At 55.5% G+C, this 17878-nt stretch overlaps 1 protein-coding gene across 1 annotated transcript in view; it reads right to left on the bottom strand.

Annotated features, from left to right (window-relative positions):
• The window catches only part of RPS6KA1 (ribosomal protein S6 kinase A1), a 41051-nt gene extending 24844 nt beyond the window's left edge, over window positions 1–16207 (bottom strand). Inside the window, exons 1-2 of the mRNA XM_056122666.1 lie at window positions 15959–16207; window positions 7002–7046 (exon numbers count right to left, since the gene is read on the bottom strand). Of these exons, the coding sequence (XP_055978641.1) occupies window positions 7002–7046; window positions 15959–16021 (108 nt within the window). The 5' untranslated portion in view covers window positions 16022–16207. The remainder of the gene's footprint in view (window positions 1–7001; window positions 7047–15958) is intronic.
• Between the last annotated feature and the right edge of the window lie 1671 nt (window positions 16208–17878).

Below are 17878 nucleotides of genomic sequence, written 5' to 3'. Positions count from 1 at the left end.
CCTATCCCAGGAAGGTGGTGAACTCCTCTGGGTATCTGCCTGGTCCCCACCCCCACTGCAAAAGGTTTGGGTTTGCCACAATAGGAAGTAGGGTTTGTTCTTATACTGAAAGGCAAAGCTGGCCTTCTGTTCCTGATCAGGATGAGGACAGGATGGTCCTCTGGTCAATAGGATGGGGTTGAGTTGCACAGGGACACAAGAATCACCTACCAACCCAGTTAAGTGCCAGCCTGGGGTGGCGAGGAGTTCAGGTCAGAAAACCTACACTCCACCCACCGGAAGTTCCCTCCTACAAGTCTACATACTTAAAGCCCCTAGCCCGTTTTAGGACGGACCCCTCTGCCCTGCATTCAACCTGCCACTATTGCCCTGAAGGACTGGAGGTTCTCATGCCCCAAGAAGGAAGACTGAGCCAAGGTCAGTCACCCAGGATGGCCTGGGCTGGGCCCGGACAGCCCCCAACCAGCCTAGGCCAACTAGCTGCCTGGGCACCTGTTCCAGGGCCCCCGACAGCTGGGACACTCACCGAGCCCCGCCTGGGGCCAGGGCCAGGGGCAGGGGCAGGCACAGAGGTCTGGCTGATCCTGGGCCGCTGCTTCCTGGGCAGCCAGGGGAGCAGAGCCCAGAGCCACAGACGGGGAGGCTTGGGATCCTGCTCCATCCGCCCTCCAGGGCCGAGGCACCATGGCAGGAGCAGCGGCTCAGGGGCTGCGCGGAGGTGGCCAGGCCTAAGGCGGATGTGCAGGGTGAGGGTGGGGGCTGGGCCCAGCCTGGGGCCCGCCAATCACTCAGGGCCTGTGGTTTCCCTGCTCCAGGCTGACAGCCTCTCGGCGTTCCCTTCCTCTCTCTCTCTCTCCCCCATTGCCTGAGGACTGCCCTGGGGCCCTCCCCCCATCCTCCCTGTGGGCAGCCAAGGGAAAGCCCCGCACAATCCAGCTGCTGAGGAGTTGACAGGTACCAAGAGCGACGGTGCCTGACCACCAGCAGGCCGAAGCCTGCCCCTGCCCCACTGCAGGTGAGGACAGAGAGAGCGGGGCACCCACAGGCAGATACAGGTGGGCACCACACCCACAAAGAGGGGAGACAGAGGTGACAGGTACCCAGCGGGGCACTTGCAGACAGAGCAGGCCTGAGACACACCCAACACTGAGGCCAGGGAACACATCCACACAGGCAGAGATGGACGGAGACCTGAAGCCAACAGGCAGAAACACAAGGGGACAGACGGGCACCCAACAGGCAGACAGATGGGAAGTTCTCAACAGGCGGAGCCGGAGAACACACCCCAACAGGTGAAAACAGGCACAGCACCCCACCACCACCACCACCACCGCCAGAGAAGCCCAAGAGGCAACTGGGCCCGGGGCTGGCGCAGGGTCAGGCCCAGACATAGGGCAGAGTTCTGGGGATGAAGGGGGAAGACACCACCTGCACCCCCAGCCCTGGGAAGGCAGTGCAGTGTTCACACATGGGAACCACCTCCTGGTCGGGTCCGAGGATGGCAGGCTGAGGGGAAGGCTCCCAGGTATAATCTGAAGACTGATGCGGATCCCAAAGCCCCCAGAGCTCCCCATTTCCAGAAATGGGAATCACCAGGCTCCAAGCAAGCCCACGGTTGAGATGATCCAAACTCTGGTTACTGCCTGACTGGGGTCAGCACCAGAGCACCAAGGGGTGGAGGCAGGTCTGAGCCACTTCCTGCCATCCACCAAGCCTCCCTCAGTGGGAGGCCCATTCCATGCCTCACCCCACCTTCAGGGAACCCTCCTAACTGGGGAGTCGGTGTCACAGCCCCCAAAGCCACAGGCCAATCAGGGCCCTGCGTATTACCTCTGGGCAGAACAGGCTAAAAGCCTGCCTCTAAGGGGGACCATGGCTGAGCTCCCCCACCTGGTCCAGGTCTGAACCCCACCTGTGTGTCTGCCCCTGACAAGGACACTCTTGGGGACAAAGCCCGGGGGATGGCACCGCCCCCAGCCCATGCCTTGCACAGAGGTGGTGAGTCCTGCTGGCAGCAGGCCCCACTCTCTGCTCACCTTTCTGGGACAAGGAACCGAGTCTCTCATACCCCCAGGGAAATCTGCCGGGGTCTGCATGGTGGGGCTCGAGCCGGTAGTCAGTGGGCCCTGCTGCTCCCCTGACTTCTGCTTTTTCAGCCTTCCTGGCCCAGAGGGCAGGGTCTCTAACCCCCCCCCCCTTTCTCACTTCCCCTCTGCAGGGCGGAAGGGCAGAGATGGGCTATGCTGGACCCCAAGATCATATCTCAGGGGGCAGAACAGAGGGAGATGTCACCTTTGTCTCCCCAGACCCTAACAAGGGGAGACAGGAATGAGACAAGTCACAAGGGGGCATCCAGCAACTACAAACGTCCCCTCGGGACACTGGGAGCAATCTCCAGCCGTCCCAGCCTAGAGGTAAATCTCTCTCCCCTGCAGCACCCGATATGGCAGCCTTGGGAGCTGCCACCCTACAACCCAGTGTAGAACCTGCCCACTGTCACCCAGAGGGGAGAGGGGCCTGAGGTCCTGGGAGGCCCTCCTAAAGGCTGGGCAGAGAGGCGGATGCCCCACAACCCCTTGCACATGGCCCAGGCTAGTGCTCACCCCAGCGCCACCACAGGAAGTCACCCGCATACAGACACAAGCAAGCAGACCATCGGAAACGGTTTCCACAGACATGCCCGATGTGGAAACACGCCCCCAGCACATAGACTTCCCCTTCCAGTCCGTACAAGGCCTGCGAATCAGCCTGACCATGGCCCACCAGTGGTTGTGAGAAAGATCTCCTTAGACTCTGGGGTTGGGGAGCCCTGGAAGCCCCAGAGCCCTTAGGTCCAGTGCCGGCTCCGCCCCTCAACCCTTGAGTCCCACAGGAGCACAGGAAGACCGTGCAGGCAGGGGTACAGGAAGGGACAACAGGAAGGAAACGCTTAGAAGTGCCTTTGTGGAAGGGTATGGAGAGGGCCTGGAGGCCTCTGGTGGCAAGAGGGGGGAAGGCCAGGCAGCAGCCCATATCCCTTCATCCCTGTCCCATCCCCCACATAGAGACTTCCTCTTTATTTACTTCCTCCCACAGGGCAACTGAGAGAAAAACCCAGAGTTCCCCCAGACTCATCACTGGCCTCCCCACTCTGGGTTTTCCTCCTCAAGCTGCAGGACAAGCCCACTGCCCACCCTGGGCCCTCAAGGACACCAACTTCCCCCTCCCTTGGCATCTGCAGACCTCCCACGCACTGCCTTCTCATGGAACAGGGGTATCCAGAAGCCTCTCTCAGTGCTGGGAGCAGAGGAGGGGGCCCCAGTTCACAGGCATCCTGAGAGGGAGCACCAAGAAGGGCCGATATGGAGGGATGAGGCTGTGCCTCCAGCCAGGCTCTCCTCCTCCAACCATAGCGTGGTGGCCCCTGGGACTTTGCTCTTAGTAAGGTAAGATCCAATTTTTAGTGAGGAGGAAACTAGACTCAGGAAAGTGACTTGCCTGAGGCCATATGGCTAGAAAGGAATAAGGACCAAAATCACAGACTGCTGGAGTCTAAAACTCCTTCCTGCATTCCCTGCAGGCCTTTCAGACGTCCTTCCCAGTGGCCCGCCTGGCTTTGTCCCCATACATAAGCCAGACACTAGGAGGTGCCCATGCAACACAGACTGTGGCCTAGTCTTACTAAAAAGAAATAGATGCTGGGGCAAGAGCGACAGCACAGCAGTTAGGGTGTTTTCTTTGCACATGGCAAACCCAGGTTCGATCCTCGGCATCCCATATGGTACCCAGTACCGCCAGGAGTGATTCCCCTGAGCATCGTTGGGTGTGCCCCAAAATGCAAAAAAAAAAAAAAAAGAATAGATGCTAACTAAATCCAACTGTCTGGGCCAGGGAAACATGCTTTGAAACCTAAGGGTCCTGGATTCAATCCCTGGCATAGTATATGGTTCCCTAAGCACTGCCAGGAGCAAACCTCGAGCACCAAAACAGGAGCAGCACCTGGGTGCAACCCACACCACCTCCCAAGCACAACTGTCGTTGACAATCCAGAAGGTGCAGCTGCCCAGAGGGGAGTGCCTGGCGTGTGTCAGGGAAGATCTTCCAGCAAGGGAAAGAGGGGAGTTGTCCAGTTGGACCCTGAGGATGAGTTGAAATTGGCCTAGTGGAAAGGAGGCAAAGACTTGGTCTGGGGACAAAGCAGTGCAAGCAACAGGCTTAAGGTTGGAATTCCAGGAGGGAAGTTAAGAAGCATCAACTTACTAGCTGCGTGCTCCCAGACCAAATGCCATCCCGGGCAGAGCCTCCGCTTCCTCCCTGTGAAACAGGTTCCAATCAGATGCCCCACTCTGGAAAGGCTTCTGGGGGGGGTCAAAGAGCCGCATGGCGGGAACATCAGGAGCAGAGCTGCTCCTTACTGGGTCTCTCTGCTCAGGCGGGAGGGCCGAGCGGGGCCAGAGGGTTCTTGGGGCTAGAACGATGGCTTGGCCTGCACTGGCCAATCTGAGGGAAGCTCCCCCCAACACCTGAGGCTGCCCAAGGCTCCCCAAAGTCCACAGTCACATCCTGCCTGAGCCCCAGCCAGGGGAGCATGAGGGATCCGGGAGGGATCAGGGTTTCATAAACAGGAAGAGAGGAGGGGAGGGGGGAGACGCTCAGCTCTCAAAATAGACCTGCAGGAGCTTCAAAGGGGTCCAGCTCCCGAGACAGCCGGGGGAGGGGGCCTGGCTGCCCAGTCCCTGAGGGGTGGGGGGGGCAGTGCCCCCATCCTGGGGATACCAGGTGCACTCCAGGGGAGCTCTTCCCAGGATGCCCACGTTAAGGTTGTTGAAGCCAAACCCACTTTCAGCCTTAAATGAATGAAGTAAACAAGCCTCAGAAGCCAACACTGTGTTTCAAACCCTGTTGGGAATCTTGCACCGCAAGGCTCCACATGCCCTCGCCCCACTGCCGGAGGCACCAAGTCTTCGTGCACGGTGGAGAATCAGGTCCTGGGCACACAGTGACATGGCCAACAAGAATAAAGCCTCCCAGCTCCCACTTCCCTCCCTCCCTGCCACTCCCTTTCTCTCCGCAGCCCACTGCAGCTCCATAGCGGTGACCCTGGGAGTGGTCTCGGAGCTCAGAGGTCGATAGTCCCAGGATGCATGCCTCCTGCCACAGAGAAAGGCGGGTACCTGGGGGAGGGATGTGCCCATTGTGGAACAGACCAGGCTTCCTGTGCCCACGATCCTATCCTCCTGGTAACGGTGCTCCCATGCAGCTCTCCATTTCCCAGCCTCCCCCTAAGTCTGAAAGCTCTCTGATGTGGATTGGTTGATGTGGATCATTCTGGGGCCGCCTGGTGCTACAACAGGGCGCACCAAGAGTCCAACATGGCCGAGGCTAATTGCCCGTCCCCCCCCACCCCGCCCAGCCCTTTCCACTGCAGGGTAAGTTCCTACCTCAAGCCCTGCCCACTCACCATCCTGTTCCTCAGAACCTCAGCCCCGAGATCTGAAGCACCTGCTCTTCCTTGGGGACCTACAGCTCTTCATTGCATTACGAGGCAACTGGGGATTGGGAGGGCAGAGGGAGAGTACAGAGGTCGGGGTGCCTAATACAATCCCCAACACATTGTTCCCCCCCCCCCCGAGAGATTGCCAAGAGGTGCACGCGCGCACACACACACAGACACACCAAGTTAACTAGGCAACTCAGGGCGGAGTCTTGGAGAAATTCTCTGGTCACAGGACAGGACACCCACAAGGCACCAGAGTCTCTAGGGAGAGAAAGGGCAGGAGCGACTCCCCGCCCTTATCTCCCAAGGCGGAGTCAAGGCACCCAGAGGAGCAGCCTGTGTTTGTCTCAAAGGTCACACTGATGGCTGCTCGGGACCAGGTGGGCCCAGGCCTGGGGGAGGTCCCCGCAGGAAGTGGAGCCACGCAGTGGCATAGTGTCCCTATGCTACAAACTCCATGCCAAGCTACGGCAGCTTCCCTGGTACTTCACTGCAGCGGTCCCTGCCAGCAAAGGCAGACCCCGAGAGGTGAGACGTGTAGGACAGAACCAGCTCGCTCTCTACCTACACTGCCGGTAGCTCTGTCCCCCAAGTTCTCACAAAGAATGGAGTGTGGTCTCCTAACCCCAAAGATGACAAAGCCCAGGCCCAGAGGAGACAAGGGCTTGACAACGGCTTGCCCAGGGGTACACACAGTCAGTCAGCACACACCACGGGCAAGGAGCTGAGGGGCTGGCTGGAGGAGCCCCAGGGGAGCAGAGATGGGAGGACGGGGATCAGCTGGCGGATCCCAGTGTGCACAGGACCCTGCTTGGACCTGAGAAGCCCCCAGGTGCTCCCTGGAGTTGTGTGCACACATGCTCCTAGGGCCCCAGCCCAGGTCTGCGGGGGAAGCAGCAGGGAGGGCCTGGGCTCCCTCATGCCGCCAGCCTCCTTCACTGGCCCCACAGTCAGGCGGTAAGAACAGGAAAATTTGTGATGGGGGGAGGGGGTGTGTGGACAGAAAGTACAATGGCAGGGCGCTTGCCCTGCACGTGGGCAACCCAGGTTCGATCCCTGGCATCTCATATGATCCCAGGGCCCCACCATACATGATTTCTGAACACAGAATCAGGAGTAAGCTGTGAGCACTGCCACATGTGACCCCAAAATAAACAAAAAAAGCACAGGGAAGTGACCTGGCCTGGGGGACCGGGTGACAGAATTCCCATTCGGGGGTGGGGGGTCCCTATCATTTTCACAACTAAGAAACGGGAAGGCTGGAGCCAGGGAGGAGGTTCACAGTAGAGCATGCTCCTGGCACAAGTGAGGCCCTGGGATTGATCACCAGCACCACAAACAACAAAACACAGGAAGACTGGAACAAGTCACCTCTAGGCAGGGCTGCCTGGCCGGTGAGGAGGAGGAAGGCTAGGCTGGGCAAAGGGGCAGGAGGCCAGGGCCCTCATATGCAGACAAGGTCATGCCTCCCTCCTCCAGGCCCAGAAAAACAGCCCCAACCCGGGAAGTTGGTCCAGCTCCTCACCTTGTCTTGCTGAAGTCCAGCCTCTTCTCCTGAGGCCTGTCCATTCTGGAAAAGAGAAGAGGGTTTGGGGAGCACTGTCAGAACTCACCAGCACGGGACAGAGCAAAGACAAACCCCTGGGAACCCAGTCATGGCTGTACCCAACAGCAGGGAGGCCCTGGAGGCAGGAAGATTAGGTGTGTCCCCTCAACCTCCAGCCACAGCATCTCCCAGCCCTCCCACCCTGCTCTCTGCAGGCAAGCACCTCCTCTCCAAAGAGTCAGTTCAAATGCCCACTTCATCCCAGGGGGAAGGGCTAAACAAACTGCTCGACTTTGTGCCGACTGGTCAACTGCAGGAGGACTCAGTATACTGAACAGTAAAAAGGGAGGCTACACTCACCTCCCAGAGCTGCTGCATGGGTGGAAGGAACCAGGACCAGGGAAGTCTCTTGCTCTGCTCTGCCCTCTCTGGGACCCTCCCTTACCCATGCTATGCAGAATCACTGCTCTCCTTCACAGAGCCACGAGTCACCTTTGCAGGACATTTCCAAATGAGCCTGTCCTTCCTCTATGGGGAGCACAGGAGGACAAAGCTTAGGGCTGGGGCTAGCAGGTGTCCTCCCCTGAGCCCCTGCCACATGCCAAGTGCTGGAATCAGTGACTCACACTTGTGGTCCCATTAAACCCTCCTGAGCCAGGAGGTAAGCTCCGGCCCCACTGGCTGAAAAGGAAACTGAGGGTCAGAAAGGCTGTGTCCATAGTCCCTGAGATCATGCAACTGATATCAGAGACTCAAATTCTGGTATGTGACACCCAGGAGATGCTCCCAGAGACTGCTGAGAAACCCACACCCCAACTGTGTGCAAAGGGGAAGATGGCTCCGGATCCGCCTCTGGGCATCCTGCTTTCTCCAGCTCCAGACTGCACCCTCCAGTGGGCACTGGAATATATTCCCCCGGGGAAACTGAGGGCTGCCCAGCTCTGGGCCTTTCAGGGTAACAGAAGGTGGCCAAACTAGGCCCGGGGAAACTGAAGCAGGGGTGTGTGAGGCACACAGCAGGTTTGCAGTGAGCAGGACGAGCCAGCCTAGGGCAGGGCTGAACTTTGGAGCAGGCTCTGGGTCCACAGGGCAGCTGTGGCTTTGCTGGCAGCAGCAGACACAGCTGTGCTCTGTCCATTACATAACCTCCCTGCCCCTGGACATGTCCCCAGGACATCCTGCCCCCTTTAATGCCCCTAATCCTGCACCAGGACCAGTGTTCTGTGGGCACACACACCAGTCAGGGCCAAGAGGATCAGGCCTGGAGGTAAGTTGGGCTAAGTTGGGGAACACAGGCGGTATGCATCTGTAGATTTGAGGTCCACCTCCAGCATTCCAGACTCTTTTTTTTCTGTTTGTATTTGGGCCACACCCAGCCGTGCTCAAGACTTACTTGTTCTGTGCTCAGGGATCACTCCTAGAGGGGCTTGGGGGACCATATGGAGTGCCTGAGATCGAACCCAGGTCAGCCACATGCAAGGCAAATGCCTTACTATGCTATTGCTCCAGCCCCATTCTAGACTCAACATTCTCATCACAGTCACAGTAACTCACACCCCAACCCCCCAACCCAGCCTTATCCTCCTCACATTCAACTGTGATCCTTGCACTTGAGTAATTGACTCTCTCTGCCCATACTCATATGCTCCTCCATGAGAACTTTCTAGGTCCCAGACCCCAGATATGGCCATGGATTCCCACTGCAGAACCGAGGAACTGGGCATCGCACACAAGACTGCCACCTCCCTCTGCCCAGATGATTAAGAATGAGGCTTATGGAACTTGACCATGTAGCTTCTGATTCTAGCTTCTACCACTACATGACCCTGAGAAGGTAACTTCATTTCTGAGTCTCAGTTTTCTCACTGTGAGATGGGATAAAAGCAATGTAACTCTGGAGAGGGTTCCAAGGAAAAAAATAAAATAAGATCTCTAAAAAAATATACAGTCAGGGGCTGGAAAGGTAGTACCAGGGTTAAGGTGCTTGACTTGAATGTGGCTAGTTCTGGTAGAGTCCCCAAACATGGTCCCCCAAGCCCCACCAGGAGTGACCCTAGGCACAGAGCCAGGAGTAAACCCTGAAAGTGAAGTCCTAGATTCCAAATAAGTAAATTTGTAAATAAACTTGTTTGTTTTAGGGCTTACTCCTGGCTCTGCACTCAAGGATCACTCAGGCAAGCTCAGGGGAACAAAATGAGGTGCTGGGGACTGAGCCCAAATCAGCCACACACAAGTGCCTTACCCTCTGTGCTATCTCTCTGACCCCAATAAATAAACTTTTAAAGAATAATAAAATAAGGGTTGGAGTGATAGTACATTGTGTAGGGCAATTAAAAAGCATGCAAATCCAAACTGTATTTGATTCCAGAAATCACTTGTGGGTGCCCAACCCCACAGAGGTCCTTGAGCACAGAGCCAGGATAAGGCCCTCTAGGGTGGCCCCAAACCAAATGATATAATAATAATAAAATAAAAATATAAACAGAAAATAAAAATTGAGACCTGCAGTTAAGTTCTTTAAATTGAATCATCGTGAGACACACAGTTACAAAGCTGTTACCCACAGGTAACTGATCCACAAACAGTGGCCATTACTGTTACTAGACCCTATTCTTCTGGGAGGAGGAGTGCTCAAGGCCTATTCCTGCCCTATCTAGTATCCTGGAGTTATTCAGGGAGCCATATGCAGAAACGGGGATCTAACTGGACCCCCCTGCGTGCAAGGCAAGGGTCTTGTCTACAATACTATCTCTCTGGTTTTCAGGTCCTATTCTTGAGTTCCTCTGAAACCCCAGAGACCCTGAACGGAAAACATATTCGTATCCCTAGGCATGTGTATTGTCTTTCAACCCAGAAAGTCCTTTTGGTCTTGGTCCTCTGGCAAACTCTTGGTCATCTTGCAGGACTCAATCCCAAATGTTCCCTCCTTGGTCCAAACAGTCTCAAGTCTATTTCTTCCTTCTGGCCCCTACAGCATTGAGCCAACCACAGGCCGTGACTTGTCCTTCATCATGTCCTTGGGCCAGGGCCAGCTCAGGGCCCTACAGAGAGTTTGGCAAAAGAAAGTTCAACCCAGGGGGCTGGAGCGATAGCACAGCGGGTAGGGCATTTGCCTTGCATGCAGCCAACATGGCCGATACAGGTTCGATTCCCAGCATCCCATATGGTCCCCCGAGCACCGCCAGGAGTGATTCCTGAGTGCATGAGCCAGGAGTAACCCCTGAGCATTGCCGGGTGTGACCCAAAAAGCAAAAAAAAAAAAAAGAAAGTTCAACCCAGGGGCTGGAACGATAGTACACGGGGTAGGGCATTTGCCTTGCACGTAGCTGACCCGGGTTCAATTCCCAGCCTCCCATATTCCTGAGTGCAAAGCCAGGAATAACTCCTGTGCATTGCTGGGTGTGACCCAAAAAAAACAAAAGAAAGAAAGAAAGAGAGAGGGAGAGAAAGAAAGGAAGGAAGGAAGGAAGGAAGGAAGGAAGGAAGAAAGAAAGAAAGAAAGAAAGAAAGAAAGAAAGAAAGAAAGAAAGAAAGTTCAACCCAGCAAAGGGCAGGGATGCCAGAGCAAGTCTTATCATTTCAGATGTCCAGGTGAGGCTCTGGGAGTAAAGGGATACCTGAGGTCCCTCAGCAGATGACAGATATGTGCCATCACCCCAAAGTCAAAAGGCTTCAAGCTTAAATCCCTAAGGAGTGGAGGTGAACAGCAGAGCACCCAGAGAGGGGAGTGTACTGGTGAAGAGACTGGATAATTCACAGTGACCCTGCAGGACCGTCTCGCTACTTCCAGTCCCAGGGGCTCCAGCTTGGGTGTCATCCTCCCAGAAGCCCACACTTTTTTTTTCTTTTTGGGTCACACCCAGCGATGCTCAGGGGTCACTCCTGCCTCTGCACTCAGGAATTACTCCTGGCCATGCTTGGGGGACCATATGGGATGCTGGGGATTGAACCCGGGTCGGCCACATGCAAGGCAAACGCCCTACCCGCTGTGCTATTGCTCTGACCCAAGCCCACACTTCTTAAGAACTGATACATAAGGTCTCTAAAGTGCAGAGGAACCCTGGAGAAAGATCTGGAATGCATAAACACTACAGAGTGCCCCCGCCAGAGTTACAGGCTAGAGAAACAGTACAAGATATAGGATGCTTATCTTGAACGCAGATCTGGGTTCAATCCCTGGCACCACATACAGTCCCCTAATCCCTGCCAGGAGTAAGTCCTGAGCACTGAGCCAGGAGTAAGCACTGCTGGGTTTGAGCCAAACAACAAAAGAAATTAAAAATAAAAAGAAAGAACAATTAAGTCTCCTGTAGAGACAGAACTGCCTGCCCTTTAGCCCCTAGCTTCTTTAAGAGTGGGGTCATGACCCATATCGGGTTCAATGACTGAATGTGGGAGCTGCAAAAAATATGCTTGCAAATAAATGTGTAGGAATTTTTTTTGTATGGGAAAATTTTTAATAAAACAAATTTTTAAAAATTTCTTGTTTTGTTTTTGTTTTGGGGCCACACCTAGCAGTGCTTAGGGCTTATTCCTGGCTCTCCGCTCAGGGATCATTCCTAACAGGCTTGGAGAACCATATAGGATGCCAGGGATTGAACCCAGATTGGCCGCATGTGAGGCAAGTGCCCTACCCGCTGAACTATCACCCAAGCCATAGAATTTTTCATTTCTTTTTTTGTTTGTTTTGTTTATTTTGGGGTGACACCCAGCAATGCTCAAGGCTTACTCCTGGTTCTGCACTCAAGAATTACTTCTGGCAGTATTCAGGGGATCATACAGGATGGCAGGGTTCAAATCTAGGTCAGTCACATGCAAGGCAAATGCCCTACTCACTGTACTATCGTTCGAGTCCCAGAATTTTTAATTTCTTAATAAAATAAACGTATGGGCTAATCTGATCCCTGGCACAGGATCCTCTAAACACAGCCAGAAGTTCACAGAGCCAGGAGTAAGGCTTATAGATAGCCTAAAACCCAAACAGCAACAACAAAAATAAGATAAAAGTATAACTTTTGTTAACACTTAATTTGTATACTTTTTGGGAGGTGCACACTTAGTGGTGCTTGGGGCTGCTCCTGGTGGTACTCAGGAGACCATGTAGCACTGCACTGTAGCATTGTCCTCCCGCTGCTCATCAATTTGCTCCAGTAACGTCTCAACAAATTGCTAGACTTGTTGTTACTGTTTTTAGCATATTGTATATGTCACAGGGAGCTTGCCAGCTTTGCAATGCAGGAGAGATACTCTCAGTAGCTTGCCAGGCTCTCCAAGGGGAGTGGAGGAATCGAAACCAGGTCGGCCATGTCGGCCACTTGCAAGACAAACGCCTTACCTGCTCTGCTATTGCTCCAGCATATACACAGAGGCTGTGTGCAGGGATAAAATCTTGCATCAAATCATGTGCTCCAAATTGTTGAGTGATCTCCCTGGACCTGTATACCTATTATATTTTTTGGAAGAAAGGGGATTGGACCATACCCAGTGGTGCTCAGGGATCACTCCTAGCAGTACTACAGGACCATACATGGTGCCAAGGATCAAACCCAGGTCTGCGATATGCAAGGTAAGCACCTTACCTGCTGTACTATCTCTCTGGCCTCTATATACCTATTGTATACACCTAGGGTTGCATTAAAAATTTTTTGCACAGGGACTGGAGCGACAGCACAGCGGGTAGGGCATTTGCACAAGGCCAACCCAGGTTTGATTCCCAGCATCCCATATGGTCCCTCGAGCACCGCCAGGAGTAATTCCTGAGTGCATGAGCCAGGAGTAACCTCTGTGCATCGCCAGATGTGACCGAAAAAAAAAATTTCACACAAAAAATGTCTTGAGTGGGAAGAGTCTAAGAGGCCCTGCTCAAGCCTGCCTGGGGCACACGCAGTAGGACAAGAGCTGTGGAGCCATGACAAAAGATTTCACTTTCACTCTCCAGTCACTCATTCAGACTTGGGTCTGCCCCATCCCCTCTGATGCTCAGTTTTTCTCCTGGATATCATAAGGTCTGTCTTGTTCACAGCTGCACCCTGTTGCTGGGAACTGTACTTATCATACAATAAATGCACCACACACGTTAGCTAAGAAGTGAATGAACAAAAGAGGACACTGATGCTCCTACAGAGTGATGATGGAAGAACCACACCCTCCTTGCTGCCCCCAGACAGGGACCTCTGTGTCTGTCACTCAGAGGTCAGTGTTGGGTTCTAACAGGCAACCTGCCTTCCCACCCAAGCAGCTCTGTCCCAGGAAGGGCCACAGATGGACAAGATGACACATGCCCTGAAGGCAGGAAGCAGCCCCAGGAGCTGGGTTTGGAGCCCAGCATTGGCAGCGCCACACTGCTGGAGGCTGGGGACAGGTGCCAGTGTCAGTTGGCACCACCGGCCCTCAGCAACGGCTGGACAGGGGCCCTGCGGGCTGAGGAGAGTGCCAATATCCGGAGCCTCTCTTGGAGTACCTTCCACCAGGGCCCATCTGACCCAGCCTCCTCTTTCTCACTTAGTGGAAGACTCTCAGGAAGTGATCTGGTCCCCATCCTGGAGTTACCTCATGGGTCAGCTCTCTCTGAAAAAGGCTGTCCCTGCTAAAAATGGGGGTAATAATTCCTCCTTTAAGAAATTGGAGAATTTTATTCTGATATGGTGCCACAGGTGAAGCAAGGTGGCTGGCAGAGAATAAAGTACTATACCCGGAGGGCTGGGCCTGGCACACGATTATGCTCTAGCAGTGCCAAGGAAGGTCCATTGCAGAACCCTCTGCCTTTCCCACAGTCCCAACGGGTTTACTCTACCTGGCCCCACCCTGGGCCAGGCCAGGCCCTGCCTCCCAGCAGTCCATTTTCAGGGGTGTCATGGGGAGGACAGGGCAGTCCAGATCCCAGGTCTCTGCCAAATGTCCCTAGCAGCCTCTGGCCTGCCTCCTGCCCAACCAGGAGCCAGCGGCAGTGCCTGTACCTGCAGGTCAGGCTGCTGTATCACTTACATGTCACCTGGGCTAAGAACAGCGAGGCCCTGTTCTCCAGTGAGAACAGCCCAACCGGCACCCTGGCTGCCCTGTGGCTCCTGTTACCCAAACAATAACACCCAGTCGCCTGGCACCCTCACAGAGAGGAAGAGTATGGCTGCAGTACCCAGGCCCATGAAGCTAAAACCTAGTCCTGGTCACCAGAGAAACATAATCAGAGAGGCTGAGGGCTGACTGTGGGTCACACAGGACTTCCCAGGAGATGCGCCTAGAGAAATTCAGCCTCCTACCTTCATCTTAGAGAAGCCAGCTTTCCCCTCTCAGAGTTCAGGTGCACAGCACTCCAAACCAAACTGAGTTTTTCCATTCCCAGAGCCTCTGGTTAAGCAGGCCCCGGCCTCAGGTGGCCCAAAGGGAAGCAGGAAGTGGTAGCATGCCTTGGACTGGGCACCAAGCGCCTGCTCTGTTCTCACTAACCCAGCCCAAGGTAAGGTCTGAGTCAAGTGGAGGTGGAAGTGGTAGGGGTGTGGAAGGGCAAGAACTCCACCTCCGAGCTTGCTCACTCCAGCCTAGTGCCCCCATTCTTGGGGAGGGGGGGGGAGGGCTGGGGCTGCAGGGGGCAGTGTTCCTCACCTCCAGGGTGAGTCAGCGAGAGAACCTCCAAGCTGAGCAGAGACTGTAAAAACCCCATGGCAGGGATCCCAGAGCAATTTACTCCAAATTGTGCCTTCAGGTTGGTTACCTAATCCTACCGTGCCCACCCTCCAATAGCCAGCACTGGCCAATCCTTTAAAGGGGAAGCATGACCTGGCTGCCGGGGACCCAGGTTCTCTAATAGCTCAACCTGTGGCCTGGGAGGCAGGACCCTGATGACTGCCCAGGTAAGAGAAGGTAAAGGAGGGCACCCTAGGCAGGAGCTGGGGGCTAAGGCTGGGGAAAACCACCCTGGCCCCCAGGCCAACTGAGAGCCTCCCTGAATAACCTCCCTGAATACCTCTCTTCCCTGCAGCACTGGTGCACACACAGACACACACGCCCCTGTGCACGCGGGCATTACCTGCCTCCTTACTTGCATGAACTGAAAGGGAAAGTTTTCAACCTAAGGGTTCTGGGACCTGACCTTGACCCTGGGGATCAAAGGGCACAGGAAGGGCTGGTCTACTGTAAGCTAACTAAGGACTGGGCACCACAGAAATCCTCAGAGGAGGGCAGGCGCTGCTCTGGGAGCCACTAGGCTGGCAGAGGCCAAACTCCGCAGGGGCCTCCAGTCCTTCCTATGGGAGCCTGTACAGAAGGGAAGCAGCAAAGAGGTCGTTCCCGGTCTTCCCTCCCTGGGAGTAATTCTCTTCCCCAAATCCAAGGATCTTCTCCCTACCCGCTCTTCCAAGTCTACAGTCAGGGGACACAGGTTTCCTCTGGCCCTAGCCTCAGGCCAAAGAAAAACCAAGAGCTTCCAATCCAGACTGGGAGGTGTCACCCCACATTCCACAACTGCTAAAGGTCGAGAGGATCAGTCCTTCCAGGGTCCGCGGCAAGAGGAGAGTTGCTGAGGTTGGGCATTGCGAGACATCATGGAGAAGGGGGATCCCAGGATCCCCGGGATCCAATCTTCCGTAGAGTCCCAGGAGCTGGGCACCCCAGCTCTGCCCGTCTGTGCTAATGGAGGAAGCTCCGACCGCCGCCGGTAAGGGTCCTAGGTGGACAGGCTAAGGGGGGGCCAGATGTGAGCGCCCCGCGGGACCCTCTCTTCCCAGCCAAGGGAGGGGGGATTCTGGACGCCTGGCGGAACTGTCCCTCGCGCGCATACACCCGGGCAGAGGGGGGTGGAGCCGGAGATCTGGCGAGAGATCGGAGGACACTCGCGCCCTGGAGGGCGCCCGCCCCGGCTACTGCAGCCCCGCGGGCCGCCCCGCCCCGCGCCGGTGGGGACCCGGGTTCTCCGGCGTCCGGCCCCCGCCCCGCTCACTCACCTCCGGGTCCAGTGGCACCAGCTCCATGAGCGGCCAGGGCTCGTTGAGCTGGGCGAGAGGCATCGCGCCGCCGCCGGGCCGCCCGCACTGCTCCGGCGACCCGGGCCGCGCCGCCTTGCAGATCCCGGGGTCCCCGGCTCCGCGTCGCCGCGCCCCCACGCCACCCCCAGACCCTCGGGCTCGGGCTGGGCCGTCCGCCGCCGCCGCGGCACTAGCACTCCGGCTCCCTCCGTCACCCGGCGCCGCCGCGCCCATTGGCTACCTGCGCGGGGGCGGACCCGCCTAGGCCCCGCCCCAGCCCCCGCGGCGCGGCTTTCCCGGCGCGGACCCCCGGCCCCGCGGCGCGGGGAGCGCAGGCGCCGCCTCCCCTGCGAATCCCTGGCCCCACCTCTCGCTCCGCGCAGAAGTCCTCTGGGCTGCTTCTCCCAGTGCTGGTCCCCGACTACGACGGATCACGCCAGAACCACCCTTCTCCCCCATTCAGCTTGTTCGGAATCCTGACCAGACCTTCCTTCTACCGCCAGTGGGAGGGTAGCCCCCGGTTCCCCTTATCCACTCCCCAATTTCCATCCTCCATCCACCCTCAACCATACACAGGCTGCCCAAGGGCCTGCCTGACCCAAGCCAAGGCTTGAAAGGAGCCTGGGCCTCACTCTCCTCGGACCCACATCTCTCTAGGACCGAGGGATCTCCCCTAGGGGAGTGAACACAGGGATTCTCTTGGAGATCTCAGTAGCTCAGTCCCATCATAAGACCCCAGGTACAATCTCGATGTCCCAGTCCCAGGTACGATGATGCTGTGACCCCCGTAAGAACCCATTTCCCCATCGCCAGCCCCAGTGGTGTCCTAATACCAAATTTTTGCTGTCTGTCCTTTTAAGCGAATTCTCAGCTATAGGCTCAGTTGGGGGTTGTGCCCCCCTCTGAGCCAAGCTTCCATGATGGACAAAGCTTGGGTTGCACTTGGAGTAAAAGCCCGAGACTCTTCCCACCCACTCCGAGATTTAGCCTCCATCTAAAGAGGCTTCAGGAGATTCAGGTGTGGTCCATCTTTCCCCTCACACATGGAGGAGGGGAAAGATGAACTGTGAGTTTCATGGGTGGGGAAGAATGGCCAAAGAATAACCTTTGCAAAGTTATTGCAAAGCTGTTCTTAAGGCAAGGTCTCTGTTCCATCAATAACTGATTTCCTTGAATCACCACCAACTTGTTTACAAATCATAAAACAGCCTCAAGAGGGGCTGGAGTGATAGTACAGCTGGTAGGGTGTTTGCCTTGCACACAGGCAACCTAGTTTCAATCCCAAGAAACACATAAGGTGGTTCAAGCCTGCCAGGAGTAATCCCTGAGAGCAGAGCTAGAAGTTACCCTTGAGCAGCACTGGGTGTGGCCCACAAACAGCAAAAAAAGTTGAGGGACTGGAGAGAGCTAGTAGAGCAGGCAGGGCATTTGCCTTGCACCTGGCTGACCAGGGTTCAATCCCCAGCATCCCATATGGTCCCCTGAGCAGCGCCAGGCATAATTCCCGCATGCAAAGCCAGGAATAACCCTTAGCACTGCCCGGTATGGTCCAAAAATACAAACAAAAAATAAAATTAAAAATCACAGTGGGGAGCTGGAGAGATAGCACACTGAGTAAGGCACTTGCCTTGCACGTGGTCAACCCAGGTTCAATCCCAGTACCCCATATGCTTCCCTGAGCCCACCAAGAGTGATCCCTGGTGCAGAGACATGAGTAAGTGCTGAGCATAGCCAAAAACCAAGGGGGAGAAAAACAGTAGATAAGCATTCTTCTAAAGCTAAGTGCTCCCCTTGTTTTATGATTTTCCAGTGTAGCACTGCAGCTGAAGAAATGGATTGAGTTTTGAATGGGAAAGACTAGGAAGCCAGCAAATCTGGATTTAAATAGAAGCAATGCCA

The sequence above is a fragment of the Sorex fumeus genome, unplaced genomic scaffold, assembly GCF_029834395.1.
Source record: "Sorex fumeus unplaced genomic scaffold, SorFum_2.1 ptg000047l, whole genome shotgun sequence".
NCBI classification, from domain to species: domain Eukaryota; kingdom Metazoa; phylum Chordata; class Mammalia; order Eulipotyphla; family Soricidae; genus Sorex; species Sorex fumeus.
Note: the sequence above shows the minus strand (reverse complement) of the source record. Positions and strands in the feature narration are given on the sequence as shown.